Source organism: Physeter macrocephalus, chromosome 15 (genome assembly GCF_002837175.3).
Source record: "Physeter macrocephalus isolate SW-GA chromosome 15, ASM283717v5, whole genome shotgun sequence".
Taxonomy (NCBI): domain Eukaryota; kingdom Metazoa; phylum Chordata; class Mammalia; order Artiodactyla; family Physeteridae; genus Physeter; species Physeter macrocephalus.
In genome coordinates, this window is record NC_041228.1 from 58,419,463 (window position 1) to 58,446,046 (window position 26,584).

A 26,584-nucleotide genomic window follows, 5' to 3' on the forward strand; every position below is an offset into this window, starting at 1 on the left:
AACTGGGGTGGAGGTGGGGTGTTACTTAGCAATACAGTTCTGGCCTTAGGCTCCTTAGGAAAGCTTATCACTTCTTAATATTTTATTTGAAACACAGCGCTTCTGATGTTTTTTCTGTAATAGGAAGCTTCGTTTTTATATCGTGCTGCTCGAAAGTTGAAGCAATTCCTTAAAATGAATATCAGTGAAGATTTCAATCTTCACCTATCAACAGTTTCACAGGGCACATTAACACTGTTAAACTGCACCAGCAAGGTAAGCTGAGGACTGTTTGAACAAAAATGTAAACAACTCCAGTGATAAGATACTATCATTCTCTGATGATCAAATCCGTTAGCATAGAAATCTAAGTGCTTATAAGAAAACTGAAATACATTTACTCAATTCTAGAAGAGGAAAGCCTCAACTTGTAAAGTACCTATTTATCTCTTGGCTAGGACAAAGAAATCGTTTTTAAAAAGGTACTAAAGGGGCTTCCCTGGTGGCGCAGCGGTTGCGCGTCCGCCTGCCGATGCAGGGGAACCGGGCTCGCGCCCCGGTCTGGGAGGATCCCACGTGCCGCGGAGCGGCTGGGCCCGTGAGCCATGGCCGCCGAGCCTGCGCGTCCGGAGCCTGTGCTCCGCGACGGGAGAGGCCACAGCAGAGGGAGGCCCGCATACCACAAAAAAAAAAAAAAAAAAAAAAAGGTACTAAAAATAAATGAAAGCAACATTGTAAGTCAACTATATTTCAATTAAAAAAGGAAAATAAATAAATGAAAGAAAATAATAAATTTTATTGTAATAATAACTTTCAGGGAGGCTAGTGTGATAAGGTGGGTGAGGAATGGTAAATTTTTATTTCTAAAATGTCTTAATGATTTTAATCCATATATCTACACACTTACAAGAACGCATAGCCAATAAAATGGGTAATCAAATGTATTTAACACATATATTTGTATATAAAAATTGGGCATATTTATGTCCAACAATTTTCAAGTTTTTTGCCTCAATAATTTGGTTAAGTATAGGGAGAATTTTTTCCTACTTCTCTGCTAGTGGTCATGAAATGTAAACAATAAAACAAAATTTGGAAGACATTAATTATCTGGAGACTAGACAACAGTTTCTTCATCTGCAAAGTGGAGAAAAATATAGTACCTACATTATAGGATGTGAAAATGACATAATATAGAGTGCTTAGTACTAAAAAGTTTCAATAAATGTTTTATAATTACTATTATTATTATTTTTACTCCCTCTTCAGGAATTTTACCAGCTGCCACATAAAGCCAAAAATATTTCTTATAATTTTTAAAAGAAAATTTTAACATTTTTATGATAGAAAAAGGATTGTGTGTGTTTTTAATGTTTAATACTAGTAGTTGCCCACAGAAGGTAAAATGGTAAGATTGTCCCTGAGCGCTACTGACAGTGATGAAAATATATGTTGGACCATATAAGTTGGACCACTTCATTTATCATTACATTATCTACTTGATGCAAGCCAGTCTCCTCTTGGTGTTGTGGATTTGCCAAGTTTATTTCCAATCTTGTCCGCTTACTAATGTTAGTTCCTTATATGGAATTTCTACTGTTCTCTTTTCTGTAAATCTGATCTCTCTTATTCTATGCACCCTTCAAGGCCAAGCTTAAGATTCATGAAGACTTTACATTCTAGCCTACCATCTCTTAATCCTTATTTATCGTGATTTAAAGTACAGTCAGCCTTTCATATCCATGGGTTCTGCATCCTCAGATTCAACCAACTGTGGATCAAAAATATTCGAAAAAAAATCTCTAGAAAGTTCCAAAAAGCAAAACTCGAATTTGTCAAGCCACATCGACAACTATTTACACAGCATTTATTTTGTGTTTACAACTATTTACATAGCATTTACATTGCATTAGGTATTGTAAGTAATCTAGAGATGATTTAAAGTATACAGGAGCATGTGCCTGGTTGTATGCAAATTCAGCGCTATTTTATATAAGGGACTTGAGCATCCATCCTTGGATTTTGGTATCCACTGGGGTCCTGTAACCAATCCCCCACAAATACAGAGAGACTACTGTACTATCTAATGCAGGAATAGCAAGTTCGTTTCATGTTGCTTACACATCCAGTTACTTAGTAATTGCTTATGTTGTGTGTAAGCTTCAAGTCAGGGCTTAACTGAAAAGACTGAAGAGCAAACTAGCGATATCACCTCTTGGCCTAGAAAGGGTTAAAGGTTATAGGTATGCTGTATATTTGCAATTCTTTCTCTCATGTGTTGAGCTTTGCATTGATTACCATATTCCAAAGTCAACTAATTGTAGAAAAGGAAAATACACAAATAATTTAAATCTTGAAATTAAATAAAATTATGTTACAAAATTAACCTGCTACAATCCACATTTTTCTTGAAATGAGAAGGCAAGACGTTAAAGATGGTCTGCTATATTGAATTTTCTTCGTGAGTTAGGCATGCTACAAGCTTTTTATAGTTATTTCATTTTGCTTCTGATGGGTAAAGCTTAATAAAATTTATGGTAAGGATTTAACAACTTAATGCTAATGTTATTTTCACATTGATTAAAATTCTAGTTTTGTCTCTGTTAGTATACCCTTCTATATTAGTTTTTCATACCTCACAGCAATTAACACAGTGCTGGGCATATTTGCAAAATTATGCATCCAGGTTATTCGGAAGACTAACCTCTCTTGTTTCTCCCTTTACCCTGTTATTCTATTTCTAAAAGAAATTAGTACTCTGCCATACTAACAATAAATAATTTAAAGTAGATATTCAAATAGATTAGATGAGCTGAGAGTAATATGAAAATTAGCAATTACATTAATGGAAGGAGTAATAAAGGATTAATAATCAATATTGTAAATATGACTTGGTTTTTAAGGGTAAAGGAAGAAAACCAACTTCCCTGCGTGAAGCTCAACCCACTAAGAATTTGGTAAGAGTGATTGTATATTTCTTTTCTTATCAGCTTTTTACTCAACTTAATACCTTAATATTTCTCTTTGAATTGTTTCCTTCCATATGCTCGATTTTGAAAATATTCATTATAATGTTGGTAAAAGGAGAAGGGAGGTACCCCTTAGAAATTGGATCCCTTTAAACTGCATTTTTAAAAACCACTATTTTAAAATTAAAGAAGCTAGGGAAAATGTCAGAGCATTGATTTTTTAAAAAGAAACAAAATTAAAACCTCAGTAGGTAATAGCAAAGGACATGAACAATATAGAAGAAAATAAACTAGACAACAAGATACAATGAAAAAAAGCTACTCTAGTAAAGAAATACATATTAAAAATGAGAACCCATTTTATACCTATTTTATTAGTATAGACTGTACAGTATATACTGTATACGTATAATAGTATTTGAATATTCTATATTTATATATATTTACACACATTCTATTAGATTATTACACAAAATTATATAACAATGTAGAAAATATGAATGAAAAAGTCAGAATATTTAATTAAATCTGATTATACAGTACAATGATATAAATATTAACTAGGATGAGACACAGAAAAATGAACACACCTGGTTCATGAGAGTGATAGATTCCTTTTTCACACTTCTGTTATTATGTTATTTGTCCACTATATATATATATATATATATATTTTTTTTTTTTTATATCTATATATATGGAAATTCCTTATTCCTCTTAGAGAAGCAGGGTGAGTCTGCACACCCTGGGACTCAGGAAACACCAAGAATTCCACCTGAAGTGGAATAGTTGAAATGAATAACTGAGCAATATAAATAAATACATTGAGGGCCTATGGCTAAGGGAATTTAGAAAGAAAGTTTAGAAAAAGGAGATAACGTCTGTGTTCCCAGGATTACAGAGGCAAAATCATGGTCCTTTGTTTTTTTGTCTTTTTAATGAACGTTCAATCTTGATCGTTGAGGAAAAGTCATGAAATAGTCACATCTATGTATTTCAAACCTGCTTAGTCACATAAACTTCAATTTGTACTTTTTAAAGATGTCCTGGGACCCTCATTAAAGAGAAGAATATGAGAAATTCTCCTTCATATTTATCTTTGAAATCTGTCCTCTAATCTTTTAAATGCATTATTTAAAGGGTATGTGTTACTGTTACTAAATATATAGCTAAAAGAGATCTGAATGTGACTAAACCAAAAATAGGACAAACAAGCTCAAGACCCAATCATTATATTTACTTGATGTGTGACCATGGCAGCTTATGTATCCTCTTTACATCTCAGTTTCCTCCAATGTGAAAGGTGAAATCATCAATTTCATAATTATTAAGGAGATAAAATGAAATAATGTATGTATAGCACTGAGCACAATACCTGACCTAGAAAACATCCAATAATTGGTTGTTATCTAAATGAAGAAATTACTCAACCCTGTACTAATCCACTTCCCAGAGACTCACGGAAATATAACTGAGTATATGCACAGCTACTCTCTTATATGTCTTTTCCGTGTGAGGTATCTCTTTCTCCACTTTCTGTCGGTTGTACAGGTAGCCCTTATTAAGATTTGTGTCAGGGACTGAAAACTAGCTTATGAGGCAGGCATCTTCCATACTCTAGGGAAGACTAGGGAACAAGCTTTATCAGGTATGTCCTTATTAATCATCTTTGAGAAAATAAACTGAATATTTTCAGTATTAATTATTCCTTCCATAAAAGTATTTTTTCCATTGTAAAAAACTCAGTTGAATAATGTACAAATCTTTCTCACAAAAGTTTAAATAGCACTCTTTATGTCCACTGTTGCAGTGGTGAAAATGACATCCACCTAACATAGCTCTTTAATTAATCCTAAATCTTAAACCGTAACAACCTTGACTTTCCTACACATCAATGATCACAATTATAGTTAGAAACCATAGTTTTAAAAAATATCATTCAAGATTCTTTTTAATTAAACCAAATTTTTAGTATAAGCTAGCATAATGGATAGTAAAGATTAAATATTTTTAAATGTGTATTCTTATAAAAATGTGAACTTAAAAACTTTTTTATATATTTTTCTAGGAAGAGAATAAGTCTTTAAAGGAACAGAAAAAGCAGAATGACCTGTGTTTCCTAAAGATACTACTACAAAAGATAAAAACTTGTTGGAACAAAATTTTGAGGGGCGCTAAAGAACATTGAAAACTACGGAGTGGCAATATAAAAACTTAAGAGCTTTATTTGTATCCTCCAAGAATCTATCTGCTTGTGCAATTTTCCAGGATAAAATGCCTTCTGGAAGTTACTAAATGCATCCTGGTAAAAACGGATTACAGCAATTGAGAAATCCTTACTGTAGTACTAGAAGATGGACGTAAACAGTGGAAACCAAACGCTGCAATCAACAAACTATTTCACATGCATGAGGACATATATCAGTCGGTATTAATTCTGAGCTGATTTCTGTAAGACAATCTATGTAAGATATTAGTTGCAATAATACTTTTTAAACCTGTTTAAAATGTTCAGAAGACATATAAATTCTGTGAAATGTATAAAGTTTACAAGGATTAAAAATTAACATTTCATTATTACCAAAATAATTTTATGGCCCACTATGCATCAGCATACTGCAATGAGAGTGGAAATTGTTGTCATCTGTGCTGGAAATGTTTCAGAGTCACAGTGAGATTTGGATAAGGCCCATGAGAACAAGAGTCATACAGCTTAAAGAAGCAGTAGCATAAGGGAATCCAAGATAATTGAGAGATGTAATTAAACATGAATGTATAACACAGTGCCTTTAATAAATGATATAACAGATGTTTTAAAATGAAGATGAATAATTTCACAAAATAGAAAGTCATCTGTTCTAAGGATGCTAAACCATAGTACTGAGTTACTTTTGTCATTTATGTGTAATAAAATTTGTCTAAATGAGTTTGCAATTTGGGAAGTATATTTTTAAGAGAATAATATATGTTGGCCTTTTAATTAATGGAATGTATATATTTAATTTTGACACTATTTGTATATAAAAATATTTTCATACAGTATTACAATTGCTTACTTTGGATAACATTTCTCCTTTTATAATAAATGACCTATGTATTAACACTGTCAGATTCACTTAATGAATCCCAATAGGAGTTTTGTTTGTTTGTTTTTTGGCCGTACCATGCGGCTTGCAGGATCTTAGGTCCCCAAGTAGGGATCGAACCTGGGCCCCCTGCAGTGGAAGCGCAGAGTCCTAACCACTGGACCGCCCAGGAATTCCCCCAACAGAATTTTTTTTTTTTTTTTTTTTTGCGGTACTCGGGCCTCTCAACTGTTGTGGCCTCTGTCCCGTTGCGGAGCACAGGCTCCGGACGCGCAGGCTCAGCGGCCATGGTTCACTTACATTTTAAGAAAAGCATTTTTGCGGTACTCGGGCCTCTCAACTGTTGTGGCCTCTCTCCCGTTGCGGAGCACAGGCTCCGGACGCGCAGGCTCAGCGGCCATGGCTCACGGGCCCAGCCGCTCCGCGGCATGTGGGATCCTCCCGGACAGGGGCACGAACCCGTGTCCCCTGCATCGGCAGGCGGACTCTCAACCACTGCGCCACCAGGGAAGCCCCCCCAACAGAATTTTTTCAGATCAAGATTTTTAATACTGCACCACTATTTGATTTCTCACTTTCACTGAAATATAACCTTTAATCTCTTATTATTGAGAATGTACATGAGACCTGGACCACCAAACTATACAAGAACAGGAACACTGCTTTACTTCCTATGTTAAAGTTTAGTCTTTTTAAAGAAACTTTTGTATATACCAGACGCAGCTTAGAAAGGTTTGCCAACAGTCTTCACTTACTTATAAAGGGAACTGAAAACACTATTCTAGGCAAGCCAAGAGTTCTAACACAGCCACCACGGCCTCGTCATCACCTGGTTAAGAGCTGACTGGCTTTATTTGATCTACTGACGATGCTCAGGTGCCATCCTCAATGTGTGGAGGTGAGACCTTCCTCTCAGTTCGTGTCTGTCTCTCCGCATCTCTTTCTCACTCTCCCCAACCTATATGGAGTTTCTTCCTCACTGGTGCAGACAGCCGTATAGAATTGTACAGACTATTGTATAGAATGCACTGATTACCCCATTAATGAGCTGTTGACCCAACTATGTTTTCTATTTGGTTTTCATTATTAACTCCAGAAAAGGGAGTTTACTAACACTTTTTAGGGGCAAATGATTCTTCACCAAGCTTCTTCTTCAGATGGACTTTTCAAAGTAGGCTATTCTTCCTTCCACCACTAAACAGGTCAACTATGTGGTACATTTCCACCCTGATGAACGGGTGCTGTTGGTAAACCATCAGCTACGAAATGGTGAAATTTTAAATTTCTAAAGGGCAACTTAAAACTGTTCTTTAAGATGTTTCCTTGAAGGCTGTCTATAACGTTCCCAACAGTGTTGAAAAAATTCTGAGATTGTGGCAAAATAAGGAACAATATTTTAAAATGCTTTATTACAAGTTATTAAAATTTTCTTCCATTTTATTTTAACCTTTGACCTTGATTTTTATCATTTGTTCATGATAGAATTGAATTTTACAGAAAATTCGCACTCAAAAATTTTTATTCAGCACGGTGTGTCATTGTCAAATGCTTGGAAAAAAATACCCAGGCTTTTATGGTTGTATTTCCCTTCTATGTTTCCTAGCTACTAGCAAGGTAAGTAAAGACAAGGCAATTATCTGAGGTCAGATAATTTTCTCTTGGAGACTCATAATTCATGTAAGTAATTTAAAACTCTGTAAACTCATAAAGTTCTTTTAGAAAAAGTTTAACACTAACACAGCATTTCCAAAATTTGACTACAGAACACTTTTATGTAAAAACCATTAACCTATCACTCTTTGAGGAATATTGCTTTATACAAAGGAACTCCGTTAAAAGTCTTTTAAAATAAGCTTTAAAGGGATCTGCTGAAGGAAATATTCCTTTCGGGATTAAGACAGTTCAATTACAATTAGAAGTGCTTCTTTTCTTTAAGCCATTCTTTCACTGACAGCCAGTTTAAGAAGGACATCTCATCAAATCTGCTGTAAATATTTCTCCAGAAACACACATGTCTACTCTACGGGTCTGTAGAGTACTCTGTCAATGCAGGCTGCATATCTTTAGTCATTATGTTCTTACTGCTTAGAAAGTTCTTCCAAATTCTATTGAGATCCTGCTCAGACTTCGAGGGGCATCTTAATTCCTTTCTTCTCAATTGCTGTGACTTCCATGATAGCTGTAGATAAGGGATAAACTTGTTTTATTGAGCTTCACAGATACTGGGTTTTTTACAAATTGAAAATTTGTGGCAACCCTGTGTCAAACAAGTTTATCTGTACCATTTTTTTGCAACAGCATTTGCTCACTTCACGTCTCTGGTTACATTTTGGTGAATCTCACAATATTTCAAACTTTTTTATTATTATTATATGTTATGGTAATCTGTGATTTTTGATGCTACTATTGCAAAAAGATTATGACTCACTGAAAGCTCAGGTGATGCTTAGCATTTTTTAACAATAAAGTATTGAATTAAGGTATGTACATTGCTTTTTTTTTTTCAGACACAATGCTATTGTGCACTTTTTAGACGACAGGAGAGTGTAAACATAATTTTTACACGCACTGGGAAACCAAAAACGTTCACGTGACTCGCTTTATTGCGGTGGTCTGGAACTGAACATGCAATATCTCAAAAATCTGCCTCTAATGCTAATGTTTCCTCCTTTAGCTGCCAGTGGAACTTAACTGCCTTCATTGTGCATTATTATTTGATCATGTTCCTCTTACTACTTTATCTTAAATACAATTATTATTAATTTTTCTAGTCACAGTTGTTTAAAATGTTTTCTCTCCCCTGAAAGAATGTATGACCTTTTGTTTCCTTCAGCACCTAATGGATAAAGCCACACATGTGGTAGTTAATAAAGATGAATTGTAAATTAATTAATAAAACCTATTTAAATAATCCAGAAAATACATTTCTATAATATAGATTACTTAAAGGTAGATAAGGCCCTAAAACATAACTAATTTAAATGAACATGACCCCTCAACGTCATCTTCTCACAATCTCAATGGAACTTTCTTTGATTTCCAAATGCTATTAGTTGTGAAACATCTTTCAGTCTTGATTCTGACCTAATAGGAAATCTTACAGAATAAGAGAAACAAAATAGGTAGATACGTTGATAATTGCCAATTCCAACAGTTTTTAATGTCTAACTATCAAAATATATGTATTCATCTAGATCCACAAAATCAGTATTTGAGAAAGATGCAAAAATGGTTATTCTCGTTTAGGAATAAACTGGGGTTTGTTTTTCTACCTCTCCATACAAAATGGTAAGGAAGAAGTACATTTTTCTGTATAAGAAATTTTCTAAGTGGGGGATTGGTTAGTGTTCTTTAAGATACTATCCTAAAGGTGAATTAATTTTCTATCACATTTAAAATGAAGAAAATGTAGACAGTGGCAATATTCACAATTTAAGTTTAGCTACTCTTGCATGCTGATTTATTCCTTTTCCTTCAAGACTCATTCTAAGGGTCCCATCCTCTCTGAAGTCTTTTCACACCTTCCCAGGTGGGGTTGATGATTCCTTTGTTTGTGTCTCCACTGCTCAGCTCAGCAAATAACTCAATCACCAGATGCTACCATGTGGAAAATGGACATGTGTTTGCCAATTTCCATCTTTGATGCTTATCACAAACTTTCTTATGTCTGAAATAATCTGGTTCTAACAGGAGCATTTTACTTAAAAATTTAATTAAACAGAAGAAAATCTAATAAATTGTCCTGGAAGTGGTCCAAATACTATCACAAATAAAAGGAGCTTAGTTTGCAGAGCATCCAATATGGTGAGATAAAAGCCTTCTAGCAGAACCAGAAAGATCTGACAGAAAAGTACAAAACAACAGTTGTTTACTCTGTCATCTCCTTGCCTCCTTCCCAACAGAAAGGAGGAAAGGGATTTGTCTTTGGCTGTGAAAAATCTTAAGTGTGTAGACCAATACATCTTTCTGCTTAGGAAAGAGTTTCACTCAGGGGAAATTACTAGGGTTGGGACTAATATATTCAGAGCCAATGGGTTTAAAGAAGCAGCTCCAACTTTTAAATACTGACCACTTAACAGGAAGATGCAACACAAACAGATAATTCATTCACTCAACAAATACTTATTAAGCATCCATCTCTAATGGGATAGTCCTGATCCTACTGGTAGAATAAAGTCTGTGCTTTCATGAAGCATATATTCTAGGAGAGGAAACAGTAAACAATAAATAAACAAAATTACTACAGAAAACAAGTTCTAATGGAAAAGAAAACAGACTGGTGGAAAGAGATGGTATTTTAGGTTAGATAATCAAAGAAGACCCCCTTTTAAGAGAAGACTTTTGAAAATATTTCCTTAGCCTCAAAGATTTTAGGATTTACTACATGACTGGCAATATTTACACATTTCATAAATTTCATTGAAGGAGTCAAGTCATTTTGCAACAGAAATCAAAACAGAATGCTTCAACTACAGTACATGATGCTGTCATAGAAATAAATTATGAAATTACCACACGTTTGCCTTTGAAGTAGTCTGCTACCCTAAAGTAGTGATACACAAGCTTTACTTTTTAGTTTGAAATAATTTCAGATGCATAGAAGTTACAAAAAGAGTACAGCATGTTGCCATATACCCTTTACCAAGTTTCCTCTAATGCTAATATCTTACAAAACCATAGTACATTTATCCAAACTAAAAAATTAGCATTATTTCTTGTGGGTGTGGTTGTGCATTGTAGGATGCTCAGCAGCATCCGTGGTCTCTACTCACTCGACACCAATAGCATCCTCCTCCAAGTAGTGACAATCAAAAATGTCTCCAGCCATTGCTGAACTGTCCCAGAGAGACAGTTGAAACCACTGTCCTAAAAGTTTTTAGAGTCATATGTTTCACAGTTAGGTCTATGACTCATTTTGAGTTATTTTTTTCTATTGGAGTGTAGTTGCTTTACAATATTGTGTTAGTTTATACTGTACAGCAAAGTGAATCAGCTATATGTAGACATATATCCCCCCTTTTGGATTTCCTTATAATTTAAGTCACCGCAGAGTACTGAGTAGAGTTCCCTGTGCTATAGAGTAGGTTCTCATTAGTTATCTATTTTATACAAAGTATCTATAGTATATATATATGTCAATCCCAATCTCCCAGTTCATCCCACACCCCCTTCCCCCTTGGTATCCATACATTTGTTCTCTACATCTGTGTCTCTATTTCTGCTTTGTAAATAAAATCGTCTATACCAAATTTTTCAGATTCCACATATATGCGTTAATATACGATATTTGTTTTTCTCTTTCTGACTTACTTCACTCTGTATGAATATAAGGTGTGCATTAAGGTTCTTTTTTTTTTGCATATGGACCATCATTTGCCATTTGTTGAAAAGACTATACTTAATCAACTGAATTACGTTTGTGCTTTTGTAAATTTCAGTTGACTGTTTTTGTGTGGATTGAGTTATGGATGCCCTGTTCTGTTCCAATGATCTAAATGTCTATCTTTTCTACAAAACCACACTGACTTGATTACTATGGCCTTTATAATATCTAGAAATTGGGTTGAATGAGTCCTCCAAGTTTTTCTTTTTCAGAATTGTTTTGGCTATTCTAGTTATTTTGCCTTTCCATATACATTTTAGGATCAGGCTGTCAAACCACAAACTCCACCCCCCCCCCCAAAAAAAAACCCCAAAAACTTGCTGGAATTTTGATTGAGATTGCATTGATTCAACTGGGGAGAACTGACATCTATGCTATGTTTATTCTTTGAATTAATAAACACAGTACATATATCCTTAAATTTTTGTGTTCTTCCATCAGTGCTTTATAGTTTTCAGCATACAGTTTGTTACATTTATGCATAACTATTTTTGTGTGTGTGCGTGCCTGCATGCTATTGTATTTAAAATTCAAATCCCTATTGTTTATTGCTGCTATATGGGATTAACTGAGTTTTGTATATTGTCCTTGGATCCTATGACCTTGTTAGAACTAAACATAAGTTCTAGGTTTTTTTGGTAGATTCCTTGAGATTTGCTACATAGAAAATCATGTCATCTGTAAATAGAAGTCATGTGGTCCATGAATGTAGAAACTTCTAAAATCACTTTTTAAATGCTTAATTTGCCTTCAGCATAACCCCACCAGCCAAGATTTTATCAAGCTTTCCTTTTTGATGTATTATGAACGTAAAAGCTACAATGAATTTGCTTTTTTAAACTATACATTACTCCACTCCATCATCAGAAAATTTGGATACGTATTTCCCAGAGGTTTGTCTCTCTACTGCCATTGAGAATCTTTGCACCAGATTAATATTAATAAAGTTATTAACACATTTTCTACATAAAACATTTCACTTCAGTTTTCAAATTTGCTAGTTTGAAGACTATTACAAATATAAACAAATACTTGTTTTCTAAACATGTCAGTCATTCCCTGACATATCCACGCCTCCTGTAAGGGAGTCTGCACCACCCATGACTTCTGCTAAGTGACTCTGTTCTTAACCATGTGAACTCATGCCTCTATCCCAACTAATGGGAAGAGGGTATAGGGCATCTGCTCAAAGTGCAACTAATTGATAGACTGGGTAATGATCTGTGATGTATGTCACATAGCTTGAGAAGAGGAACTAGTTCAGGTGCTCTGTTCCAGAAATCTGAGCCACAATCCTAAATAAATTTGCCCAAAGTTAAGTCTGAAATAGAATGTTTTAAGGCTTTATTAAGTTAGGCATTGGCAAGCTAAGGAATGGCAGAACAAGAAAGGTACTTAGGAGTGAGTGAGGAAGATAGGCAATTAGAGAATGGACAGATGAGCTAAGAGAAGCATAGAGGCTGGCAGATGGACCAATACTTAGAGCTTCCTCAGGACCTAATGACCTTCCAGTTTCAGTCCACATGCATCTTTTATTAACCCTCCCTCCTGCTTTTCAAGGTATCTTAGAAGGATCTCTGTTCCTCCCATTTGAAGGTTATGTTCAGATTATTTTACACTGATGAATGAGGAAATAAGAAAGAAATATAAGTTTATGAATATTAGGTACTATACTAAGAAGGTAAAATTAATGACTAAACTTTGCCTCCCTGATTAAGATAAAATAGCTGAGTCAATAACAAATAGGGCTTCATTTCTAGTGAGTGGAAACCTGTGAAATGAAGAAGCAGATCATTTTGTGTTATACTCAGGTGGGGTTGGAAAGTTTCAGTCTGTTTCAACTCTAAATTGCATCATGTAATTCTTTCATGAAAGCTGAGTGTTAAGAGAAGTTAATTTGATCGATACACACAGACTTTTTAGGATAGAATGGGTGACGACTATTTTCTTTTGCCTTTTATTTCTCATTCATTTAGGGGCCAAAGAACACATATTCAGAGTATATGTTTAAGGCAGATCACGTCACTCCCTATTCCTATCTTACTCTGAGTAAGCCAAAATCATTTTGGTGGCCTCTACAGCATGAACAATCTGGCTACCTCAAATTTCTAACTTTCTGTTCCTTGCTCACACCGTTCCACATTTCCAGGGGTCCTACCTCAGAGCCTTTGTTCTTTTTTATCTTCTGCATGAAATACTCTTTTCTCTCTTGTCCACCTGCATGCTTCAAGATATTAAATACTCTTAACAGAAAGCACTTAAAATTAGGGGCAACGATCCAACAAACAATTCAACACAGTAAGGGCTCACCTCTCTTGAAGTTGTGTACTCAAATGTCACTTTCTCATTCATCATCCTTCAACACCCTACTTAAAACTGCAACTCATGTCCACTCTCCCTCCTATCTCATTCTAACCATCTCTTCCCCGCTTCATTTTGCTCCATAGCACTCATCACATTCTAATACAACATATATTTATTGATTTAGCTTCTTTATTTTCAATCTTCCTCCACTAGAATGTAAACTTCAACAGGTCAGGGACTTTTGACTGTTTTGTTCACTGCCCCTAGAATAGTGCCTGGCACATAATAGAAATTAAATAATTATTTGAGGAACATATAACATGTACATATATCCAAAATTATATAATAAGTAATTTCTATCATTTATTGAGAACTGTTAAGTGTCAGACCTTGTGGCAAAGATTTTATACACATTACTGATAATCGTAAAATTAACCCTGCCAGATGGATATAATTACATTAACTTAAATACATTTCTTAAAATGCAGTTTGTGATTATCTAACACCATGCTTGGGATGAGGAAAGTTGTCTTAACTCAGTACATTGAAGAGTCCTGCTGTAGAATGTGGTTTTAAGCACTTTTCAAAAGGGAGGCACAAGGTCATACCAAATTCTACCTTTGAAAAGTTTTTTAGTTCAAATAACAGATGCCAGTCTACTTAGTTTAAGCAAAAAGGAATTTATTAAAAGCTATTGGGTAACTCACAGAATCTCTGGAAGAGCCCGCTAATCAAGTCTGGCAGTTGTTCAGCCAGAAACAATGCCCAAATCATAATGAAACACTACTCCAGTGGAGGACAGTCAGCGAAAGTGCCACATGGGGACATGTGACTTTAAATTTTCAAGTTAAAAGTAAAACAACTTTAAATCATTTAGCATTTGGACTTAGATCTGAAGCTCTGGACTCACATTCTAGGGCTGCTGTCACAGATATTGCGTATACAAATGTAAAAAGAAAGATTCCCAATTGCCTTTGAAAAAGCATCATTTAGCACTGATATTTTAATAACCCATTCCCTTTAATCCATTTGATGTCATTGGACTTCTTCAGATGAATCAGTGTGTTCTTCCTGCTTTTCCCCTTGGCATAGTCACTGGTTCAGAGTGAAAGAGTAACAAGTCACATCTTGCAATAAGGGTGCCACTTCTTGACTCTGCCACAGTTCCCTTCAAAGCCCAGTGCCTCCCCACCATCCTCAATAGAGAAAGATGTTATACAGCGTCTGCTTCCCCGCGTTACTTGTTTCAGAATCTGAGTCTGGTCGGTAGTTCCCAAGTCACATGACTACTCCTTAGCCACAAGAAAGGATGGAAAACTAAACTCTGGCTATGATTTCGAGGCAATGGGATTCAATTCAGAAACCTCACCAAACAGGATTTTCAAGAGATGCCGTCCATAAACAGGACAAATGCCCATTACAGATAGTAAGAAAATTTAGGTTTAAAATTAGAGATAATTTTTCACTACTAGCTATGTTTTGAGCAGTGTTTCACTTCTAGTACTGTTCAAAGTTTTCTACTTAAATTATAGTAAAGTATCTAAGGCAGTGAGTGATAAGTGCCCCTCCTCCTCATATCAGCTTTCTGGTAATGGCATCAGTGAGAAACAATCTTTCTAGAGATACTTGAGGGAGAATCATAACACGGTTTATCAAAAGCAAAGACCATGAGAATACAGTGCCTCACCAAGGATACAGAGCTGATCTAGCAGACGTGTTGCTCATTCAAATGGTGTTTTGATTTTGTCTATAGTAAGGAATAAACTGAAAAAAAAACCTATTGTTTTAAATTTTCAAATTAACAGTTAGAATAGCATGTTTCCAAAGAGAATCACCCTTGAAGAATTAGTGTTCAAAATAAAGAATTTCTGATGTTTCTTGTGAGGTGCATATGAGTTTTCCCTATAAGGACTCTTAAGTTTGGGAAGATTAGTAAAAATGGAAATCTATTTTTAAAACTTTCTGGTTCTTAAAGTATTCTTCTTGATTAAAATAACAAGGAGAAGAAAGAAAGATAACTTTAAAAAAATCTTTAAAGTTTTTTTTTTTTTTTTTTTGTGGTATGCGGGCCTCCCTCTGTTGCGGCCTCTCCCGTCGCGGAGCACAGGCTCCGGACGCGCAGGCTCAGCGGCCATGGCTCACGGGCCCAGCGGCTCCGCGGCACGTGGGATCCTCCCAGACCGGGGCGCGAACCCGGTTCCCCTGCATCGGCAGGCGGACGCGCAACCACTGCGCCACCAGGGAAGCCCTAAAGTTTTAAAGTATAGTAGGTATGTGAAAATAGATGTGAATGTTTCAAATACACACACACACACACATACACACACATATACACACACATACTTACACATACGTACACACATACACACACATACACACATACTTACACATACACACACATACACACAAACACATATTTTTTGCCCCCACAGCTCAACAATGGCAAAAAACAAAAAAAAACAAAAAAACCTCTAAAATATTTAGACCAGGTTTTTTACTTTATGCTCTATAAATTAAAAATTCACTTGTATTCTTTGGACTCTTCAAATCACAGGTGATAAACAGTTAAGGGAGGGAGGGCTATACAAGAGTATAATACGACTAAAATTCAAGAAAAATTATCTTATTAAAGTTACACATAAGGCTTCCCTGGTGGCGCAATGGTTGAGAGTCCGCCTGCCAATGCAGGGTACGCGGGTTCGTGCCCCGGTTCGGGAAGATCCCGCATGCTGAGGAGCGGCTGGGCCTGTGAGCCATGGCCGCTGAGCCTGCGCGTCCGGAGCCTGTGCTCCGCGGCGGGAGAGGCCACAACAGTGAGAGGCCCGCCTACAGAACAAAAAAAAAAAAAAAATTATACATAGAGTTGACAGAAACCACTTTCAGCAACAGAGGTATCAGAAACAAACTAGCTTAACTATATTACAAGGACTATCATCTACATTTGTGAATGTCAGAAAACAAATAAGATGAGGTAGTGATTTTAAATAAAAGATTATCACATACCAGGGATACTGAAAAACATAACCCTCTTCATTTTTTAAAGATTAAAAAAAGTATTATATATTCATTTAAAATTGACAATACAAAAAATATAAAGAATATGTAACATCACAAATACTTAGAAGAAACAAGTAAAATATGATGAGGAATATATTTCAAGCCTTTTTATTTGTGCAATCTTTTATATAGCTGGAATCATATTTTACACACATTCCCTATTTTAGGCTAGCTATTTGTCCTAATAATAAAACATAACCTCATCATGCCATTAAAAATTATTTGAAAGTGCTTTATTAACTAAATTTTTGTCACTACAAATAGTAGTACTATTAAATGTATTCTGCATAAATATTTTTCTTTAGATTACTCCTTCAAGAAGAAATACATCTTAGAAATAAAATTACTAGGCTATGAGGCATGTGTATTTTAAAGGCTTTTAAAGTAAATTTAGCCAACTTCTTCAAAAAGTATCATCAATTTATATCTCCGCCATCAGTAGATAAGGACATTTATCTTAATGCCCCAGACGGTTTTCAGTTTTATTACAATTTAAGATCACTGATTTGATGAGTGAAAATCAGCATTTCATTGTCAAGTATAATCTACTCACCAATACTGGCAGCCTCCTATCCCCGGCCTTATTGTTGCAGATTCAAAATAGGCATAGAAACGGAGCAAAGAGAGGGAAAAAAAAAAAAAAGGACAGTGAAAGTGAAAGTGAAGAGTTACGTGAGATAAGATTGAATAGCTGGAATTTTCAGTAACTTTTACTCAATACTGATTTTCCTCAGTCCTCAGGACAGTCCACGTAGCTCACATTTACAGCTCTGACAAACCCCACCACACATATATCCTTCTCCACTGCCACTTGCCTTTTCCCCACTAAAAGGTGGTACAGCTCCCACTTATATTCTAGCAAGTTTTCTCCTAAGCATTGGGACAAGGAAGGCAAAAAAAGAAAATAGGAAATGGTCAACTGTATGACTTGTGATAAGAAGCTTCAACACTTAATAAAGCATTTTGTTGGTACTTTTACAAGGAAAAGTTCCATTAAGATGAATCCTTTCACAACATTGTAAATCAACTATACTTCAATTTTAAAAAATCCTTCTTTTTGTCCTAAGTTGTAATTGTCTGTTTATATAACAGCTTTTCCAAATAAATTATCAACTTCAAGACAGGGACTAAATCACATTTTACTTATATCTCTTGATTCCTAGCATTTCATAGATTTAAGAACTTGTAAAGCATCTTTTTAACTGTTTGGAAAGTTTTAGCTTTGTGCATCTTACATTAGTTGGTAACCACTTATTTAGCTCCTATCTAAATCGAAGTCACTTGTGTATGTTAGATATAATGTTAAGGCTAGCTGACTGAAGGAAAAAAAAATCCCCATCTTAAAGTAGATTGTAACTGTTATACAATTAAGATGAAATGTTAAAGTAATAGTACAAGAATTATTTGGTAATGTGCAAAGTAATATGCTTGAGATGCATAATTTTGCTAACAAAATTATGTGAGGTGTTAATATGAAATATTTCTATCAAAAACTGCCAGGCTGGTACCCAAAATGAGCTACACTAGGTTTCTTAAAAACAAACAAACAAAAAACATATGGGATATTAAAATCACGACAAAATAAACAGCAAAAGACTACATCTTATAAATCTCTGTAATTTCATGTTATCAAAAAAATATCATACTTATTGCTGAGGGGCCTTCAAGTAATAACTGGAGGCTGGCAATATAAATTATCCAAAAGCACCCTCTAGTGGCAAAAGAGCAATTCACATATAAAAGCAAAATTGTATAGAAATAATGAATATGACAATAATATTTAACTAAAATTTTTCTAAATGAAAATAGAGCGTGGCTACCATAAACTTTGTTTCAATGATTCTCCACTGCTCTATAAAATAACAGTCAGTTGGAAAAATCAACCTTAGTACTAAAAATACATTTACCATTAAAAAACTGAAAATATACTTAGCATATAAAAATACATATATCTGCAATGCTAATAAAGACATAAGAGTTCTGCTGACTTTCTGTAGCTATGTACCTATTCTACTATTTTTTCATTCCCTGAGCTTCTACTCATGGTAGAAAGTGTCCACCTCTAGCCTAAGGAAAATTGAGGGCAAATTAAACATGTCTAATCTGATATTTTCACTAGAGACAGCTCCTGTTTAAAATTTTAAATATTATCTAAATCACTAAGTATTCATCACAAATGCTTTCTGCCATTGAATTGTATATTACCTAATTAGAAATATCCATAATGTTTCCTATCAACATTGATTTCCCTAATTTTTTTTTTTTTTTTTTTTTTTTTTCCCGGTATGCGGGCCTCTCACTGTTGTGGCGTCTCCCGCTGCGGAGCACAGGCTCCGGACGCGCAGGCTCAGCGGCCATGGCCGAACCCGTGTCCCCTGCATCGGCAGGCGGACTCTCAACCACTACGCCACCAGGGAAGCCCTTCCCTAATGTTTTCAACTGCTAAATTTTATTGGCTATGAAGAGAATGTTTTTATGCCTTAAAAATCTTGTGAAGTTATAAAACACTTCAATAAAATAGTAATAATTCCGGGCTTCCCTGGTGGCGCAGTGGTTGCGCGTCCGCCTGCCGATGCGGGGGAACCGGGTTCGCGCCCCGGTCTGGGAGGATCCCACATGCCGCGGAGCGGCTGGGCCCGTGAGCCGTGGCCGCTGAGCCTGCGCGTCCGGAGCCTGCGGTCCGCAGCGGGAGAGGCCACAACAGAGGGAGGCCCGCATACCACAAAAAAAAAAAAAAAAAAAAAAAATAGTAATAATTCCTTTAAAAGTTGAGAGCACAAAAAAACTGCCAATGAAAACTTTTCTCATTAAAAAGTCTATATTCTGACTTTGAATATTTTCTTTATATTTCAGTACATTCCTATCTTTCTACCTGTTTCTGGATAAAAGACAAGACATCAATGAAAACCAACTAGCATTTTTTTGCTTCATGTCTTTATTGAATAGGTTCAAAAATGAAGACATTGTTTGTAATTAAAAAACACTGAACAAGAGACAACAGCAGCCATAATAATCTTACTTTTCCAAGCTGATAACTTTCAGAATATTACATAAGCAATTTTTACATTTTTAATTTATGCTTACGGTCATCTTTTTGTCCTACCACAATGGAAAATACTTGTGAAAATAAATAAAAATAAAATAAATGATGCATAGATCAAGGAAAATTTCTTAAAAACTGAACTATTGCACAACAAATCAACATGAGAATAATATATGCAAGTAATATAAAAATGCATTTAAATACATTGCATCATGTTTCATAATTCATAAATATATTTCACCTACTTACTGTTTATAATAATCTCTGGGTTCTGGAATTAGATGATTTCTTATTAACCCATTTCCATGTAGTACCATTATAACATTTACTTGCCACAGTAAAACTCAGTGAGAAACTAACATGTGCCACTTTAAGCTCATTCACCTATCCCTTCCTTGGGCAGACACAAAATGTGATCTTTAAAAATATATTTGAAAGAAGACAGGGCTCAATTCTAGATCAAGACAAGAGTTTGAAGTTCTTCTATATATGATTTAGAATAATTAGAACAGAAGAACAAACTATTGAAATGGAATCCTAATATGTACATTATTCTCCTAAATTTATTACAGCTTATTCTAGTTGATGGAAAAAGCTGTAATAAATTTTTTTGACTTTTGACCCTTCCTTTTGACCAATATGATTGAATAAAGGCAACCAGAAAAAAAATTAATAGAAAGGAAAGAAACTATAAGGTAAATAATTCCCATTACTACTCAGTTATCCCCTGCCCAAATGGAAAAAAACAAACAAAAAACCCTAAAACAAACTAATTAATAAAATTATAAAGTATATGTATAAATAAATTTCAGAGAAAGTTATAAGCCACAAATTTCTACACTGATCCTTACAATTGATCAGAATCATAAATAAGAAGTTAGAAACTACCTATAAAAGATCTGCTTGTACCTTTATAATAAGATCAAGGGTCTGTTAGGTTTGATTCGACAGAAACTACTACTGAATTACTGAACATGGCTGCACAAGCAATCAAAGATGCCTACGACTAAATACTATGTTACACTGCAAGTGACAACGATTAAAAGCGGTATTTAGTCAAAGTTAAAGAGGAAGTATAATTACATTTTTGTGAATGTTTAAGTACATAATAAATCAGCTATCCATTAAAGCAATGCATTTGCAGTGGCTTTTTATTGTGATGTGAATGGTGATTCAGTGCTAAACACTAGAAAGGAAATATGAGTAGGAAAAATTAGATGTTCTCTTAACCGACCCATAGCTACATATAACTATACTTCAAGTGACTTTAAAATTCAAATCCTTTTAAACCTGCATGCCCTGCACTAATGATTAATTATTGAAGTTACTGTCTATTAGGTGAGATGGTTTGTTTTAAAATCCATTAATATGATTTCTTCTAAATCAAGTACATAGATATAAATGCAAGATTTTGCAAGGAATTCTGTGCATCTTCTATTAAATAATTAATATGCAAACTTTGCAAAAATGAAGTAGCAAATTAAAATTACTGTTCAGACATGAGTTTATGGAAAAGAAAGGAAAAAAGTGAAATTTGAAGACAATTAGCAGTAGAAAGAATATATGTTCAACTAATACACACTGAGCTAAAAAATCATTCAGCTATAACTAGAATAAGATACATCTGTATTTTCAGCCTTGTATCTCTGAAAAAAAAATTGCATAATTACATTTTAAAGAATTGAGTAAAGATCTCCAAATTATATAATCAATAATACACCGAGGAAAGGGCAACAGAGACCACAGGGGGTTTTTTCCCCTCTCTTTCTAAAAAGTATTTATAAAATTATTAAAGAGCTCTACAGAAAAATGACCTCACATAACTAAGTGTAACTAAAAATATTCTCTTCAGTTCCAAAATTCCAAGCATCCCATCCTAAATGATACTATCTGAAAATAGGCACCAATGATAAAAATGTTTATTCTGATTTTTTGCTCAAAGTAATGATCATCCTAAAGCTTAAAGGGCTAAGCACTAGTGTTTGAGAGTTTGTGGAGGTACGCTTAATGTGCTTTAACAACAACAGAAAAGTAATACCTAAGTTAATGATTCCACTTGAAAGTATTTTCTGACTGATAAGTGAATATCTCCTTGTATGGCACAGTTTAGGTTGTCAGGTATTTATTATACACAGTATATGTACACACACATATATACACACACACATTACACAGCCAAAGGATTATGCTCCAAAAACTGTTGAAAAAAGTATTATGAATGATTTTAGCACAAAATCACTAAAGGAAGTGCTCTAGATGTCCAAGCAGCAAGTCATAAAATTCTGAACTTAGCTCTTTTTCTTTCTGGATTCTGTTCACAGAATCATTCTTCGAACGCCACATTCGCAACAGAACTTTGCCCATTCTACAGGGTATTTAGTCCCACACTCATGGCAGAATTTTGGTAAGTGTCCCACTGAATTTCCTTCAATGCCTTTAATGTTTCCACCATTAAGTGAAGAGACATAGTCTCCATCTGGCCTGGAGAGGTACAGAAAGAAAGTAGAAACACAAAGTTCATGTCAGTAGTTTTCAATCTGTAGGCCTTGGGAAACAGAACATAATATTAAGTGTAACTAAAAGCTTGCTTAATCTCATTGTTAACATTCTTCTAGTTCAGATTAAACGAAATCCATGGGGTCTTTTTCTAACCACTCCATCATGACCCATTGTTCTATTTGTCTACCCTTGAATCAGTATCACACTGATTACTATAGCTTCATAAATCATTCATGCATTATTCTTTAACTTGTCCCACCTAATGTTAGGCTTTTGATCTTTCATATGAAAAGAACTTGTCAGGATTCATAAACTTTGCTTGAAAATTGCACAGAATTTATACACTGATTTAGGAGAGAATAGATAGCTTTATAATATTGAATTTTCTTTTTTATAAAGAAGGTATATTTCTACTTAGGTTTTAACATGTTTGAAGTTTTGTAATTTTCTCCATCAAAATTAAACTTCTTGCTTGGTTTTTAAACTGATTCCTAAATACCTTGGCGGGGGGGGGTGTATTTCTAAAGACTGCATTTTCTGTTTGTTGCTGATAAACAGACTGCAATAACTTTCAATATAATGATAACAAAACCAGAAAATTTATTAAAAGACTTCATTATTATTTATTCATTAATTTGTCTTTTTTTGGGTATTCTATATATAATCATTATATATATATGTAAATATAACAGCTTTGTGTCCTTATTTCCATGTCTTGTAATTTTAATTTTTTTTACTACACTAGCTAGATTAAAACAGAAATTATAGCCGACATTCTTGTGTTATTTCGGCTTTTATAGAAAATGCTTCTTACATGCCACCACTAAATATGAAGAGTGACGTAGGGTTCTAGTAAATCTAGCATTCTTGTCAATTTAATGACATTCCCTTCTATTCCAAATTTTCTAAGAGCTTGTTTTAAAAAAAATCAAAAATAGGTGGTAAATCATATATTATTATTTGACGAATATTTTTTAATCCTTCCACCTGTTGATGTGAAAAATTATATTAATAGACTTTCTAATGTTAAATCAATCATTTTCTGTGATGAATCCACAGTGTCATGAATTTCACGTCTGTGGCTTGGGTTTGATAGATTTCTTGGAGATTTTTATATGTATTTTGAAGTTTATAAGTAAGCCTGATCATAATTTTGCATTCTCTCATTAGTCTGGATATCAAGGTTTCACTAACCTTTGAAAAAGAAGTTGAAGAATGTTGTTTTTCACCTCACTCCCCTGGAAAAGTGTGGTAGAACTTAATATATAAAACTATCATGAGGGGCTTCCCTGGTGGCGCAGTGGTTGCGGTCCGCCTGCCGATGCAGGGGAACCGGGTTCGCGCCCCGGTCCGGGAGGATCCCGCATGCCGCGGAGCGGCTGGGCCCGTGAGCCATGGCCGCTGGGCCTGCGCGTCCGGAGCCTGTGCTCCGCAACGGGAGAGGCCACAGCAGAGGGAGGCCCGCATACCACAAAAAAAAAAAAAAAAAAAAAACTATCATGAGCCCATTTTGTATATGTGTGTGTGTGTGCGTGTGTGTGTGTGTATACCGTATGTGTGTGTACGTGTACTCGTGTAGTGAGGAAGCAAGCATAGTTTAATTACTGATCCAATTTCTTTAATGATTATAGTTTCTAGTTCATCTGAAATCAGTTTTCAAAAGTTATATTTTTCTAAGAAATTGTGCATTTTATCTGTTTCAAGTTACTGGCAAAAAGTTGTTCTTGTAATTTTAAATCTCTGCTGCCATCTGTGGTTGCATTCCTCTTTTCATTCTGCATATTATTTGTACCGTCTCTCCTTTTTTGTTGCTCCATCTTGAGAAGTTTATCATTTTAAATCAACCAACCTTCTCGTTTTGAGTCTTCATCATGTACTATTCATTCACTTATTCATTTAAAAATATTTACTGGGAGCCTAGTTTATGTAAAGTACTCCTCTTGATCCTAGCGTTAAGAGCAGTAACAAAACATAAAAATCCCTGTGCCTAGGGAGCTTAGTTTTATGGAGAAGACACGAAACAACATAAATAACATATATAGCATGTCAGCTAGAAAGCAATAAAGCAAAGAGGACACGGTACCGGGTGGCAGAGACTGGTCAGAGCCAATAGGATTGCAGTAGAGGGGATGAAGAATGAAAGAGTTTGGAGCATGTTGTGACAACAAAGTAAATTGGAACACAGGGCCTGACAAAATTCAACCTGATGACAGCAGGTTGATGAGAATTTGAATTAATTAAAGGTGAAGTACCACACGGAATCCTGAAGCTCCCTCTCTACCTCCTGCCAACAAAGATACAGAAGCCAAGATTCAGATCTACTGGTCTAATCAGGATCTCTAGCAGTTGCTGAGCACCACCTGGGAGGAAACTCCTATTTGACCACCAGTTTTTTTCCTTAATGCTCTCCATTATAATCTCTTTATTTCATTAATTTCTGTTTTATCTTTATTATTTCATGTACTCACTATTAGTTTAGATTTACTTAATTACTGATTTCTTCACCAGTCCGCCTTGCAAAATTCCTCCTCTTCTGGACACTTTACTCTTTCCCAAGGTACTGCCTCTGAATGTTCTTTTAGTCATGGTCTATAGCTGGTAAATTTTCTCAATATTGTTCGTCTGAAAATAGCTTTATTTCATTTTCATTCTTGGACTGACAGTATAGCTCAGTGGTTCACAAAGTGATGTCCTTACTCTGGCAGCATCAGCATCACGTGAGAATTTACTATAAATGCAAACCTGTGCCCCACTCCACACCCACTGAATCTGAAATCCTCAGGTGGGGACAAGGAGCTGTGTTGAAATTAGTGCTCCAGGGGATTCTGATGCACATTAAAGCTCGAGAACCACTGGTTCAGCTGGTGAACAATCAAAGGTCCACGGTTATTTTCCGTCAGCAGCCTGAATGTGTGGATCGATTCCATTGTCTTTTGGCTCCAAGTGTTGCAAGAGAGCTCTGTACTAGCTGGGTGAGCCTTATGTTGTCTAAGTAACGTCTTTTCTCTGTGGCTGCTTTTAAGACCTTCTTTCTCATGGTCTGTCTTCCCAAGTTTCATTACAATGCATCTAACATGTTGTTTTCATTTCCTTTGTCCTGCTTGGGATTGTTGTTCTTTGATTATGAGAACTCATGTTTTTCATTAATCTTGGATTATTTACAGGTATAAATTATTCAAACGTTGCCTCTCACTCACTCTAGTTTCTTCTTTCGACCTCTGACTCAACAAATCTTAGACCCTATTTTACCACCTATGATTTTTAATCTCTCTCACGCCTTCCTTCTCTCTTAGGACTACACTCTAGATAATGTCTCTGAATGTTTCCTCTGGTTCACTCCTCTCTTCTTCAGCTGAGTCTAATCTACAATTTAAACACCATCTTTTGAGGGTTTTTTCCCCTTATATTGAGTTGTTTGGTTCTTGTGTAAAGATGCTCTAATCTTTTTTTGATAGTATATTATCACTGTTAATGACTTCAATTCCCTGTCTTATTTCCTTATATACTTCAAACTGACTTATTTTATAAGTCATAATTATGATGATTTCAGTATCATAAGTCATGGGCACATGTGTTCATTTTTTTGCTCTCATTCATGACTTCGTTTTTTTGCTCTCATTCATGACTGATTCCTTGTTTCCTTGTACAGTTTGAAATTTCCATGTGTGTTCTGCAATTCAGAATTGCAAGCTCACATTTGTTTACCTGTGAGAATCAGGAGGCCTGGGTTAACAGCATTTCACACCAGAGACGATTCTTTTTGCTGTTGCTTTTACAAGCTCCAAGGAAGCTCTTAAACCAAGGGTATCTAAGTTATTTTTTCAGTTAAGAATTTCTTAGAATATGCAGATGTTGTGCTTTCAAACCTTGAACTCATGGGAAGGTGCGCCTATAGTTATGAATTATCGGTGGGAATTCTCACATCCCTCTGAGCCATGGCTGAGACAGACAAGTTTCCTTGGAGTCTCTTGTTCCTGGGTGGTAAAAAAAATTTTTTTTTCCTAGTCCATCCTTTCGCTGAGAGATAACCCTTTGAATACTGTGAGAGAAGGGTTAACACACTCTTTCTCCTTTTCTGTGGACATATTTGACCTTGGGATAACTTCCTAGCTCTGTTTAATGAAAACCCAACATAGGTGAAATGCCAGCTGTGTTTCTAGGCAACGGTGCTTATAAGCAGTCCACTGAAACTGGATATCTCCCTCAGGATAACCTGGAAGCTATGCCTACGAAACTGTTATATGAGATACTGGCTCCCTTTGGG

At 35.2% G+C, this 26,584-nt stretch overlaps 2 protein-coding genes across 5 annotated transcripts in view; one reads left to right on the forward strand and one right to left on the reverse strand.

The window, feature by feature from the left end:
* IL7 (interleukin 7) overlaps window positions 1-6,217 on the forward strand; it is a 46,510-nt gene extending 40,293 nt beyond the window's left edge. The window contains exons 5-7 of the mRNA XM_055091111.1: window positions 124-255; window positions 2,883-2,936; window positions 5,017-6,217. Coding sequence (XP_054947086.1) covers window positions 124-255; window positions 2,883-2,936; window positions 5,017-5,136 — 306 coding nt within the window. The 3' untranslated portion in view covers window positions 5,137-6,217. The remainder of the gene's footprint in view (window positions 1-123; window positions 256-2,882; window positions 2,937-5,016) is intronic.
* Window positions 6,218-7,491: 1,274 nt separating this feature from the next.
* ZC2HC1A (zinc finger C2HC-type containing 1A) overlaps window positions 7,492-26,584 on the reverse strand; it is a 71,637-nt gene continuing 52,544 nt past the window's right edge. The window contains exons 9-10 of one of the 4 annotated variants that reach the window (XM_028500487.2): window positions 17,332-17,358; window positions 14,696-14,816 (exon numbers count right to left, since the gene is read on the reverse strand). In XM_028500487.2, the coding sequence (XP_028356288.1) occupies window positions 14,711-14,816; window positions 17,332-17,358 (133 nt within the window). In that variant the 3' untranslated portion in view covers window positions 14,696-14,710. Of the gene's footprint in view, window positions 8,214-14,695; window positions 14,817-16,304; window positions 16,548-17,331; window positions 17,359-21,582; window positions 22,303-26,584 lie in introns of those variants that run through there. The other 3 variants (XM_055091168.1, XM_028500488.2, XM_007104835.3) reach the window with 3 other exon arrangements.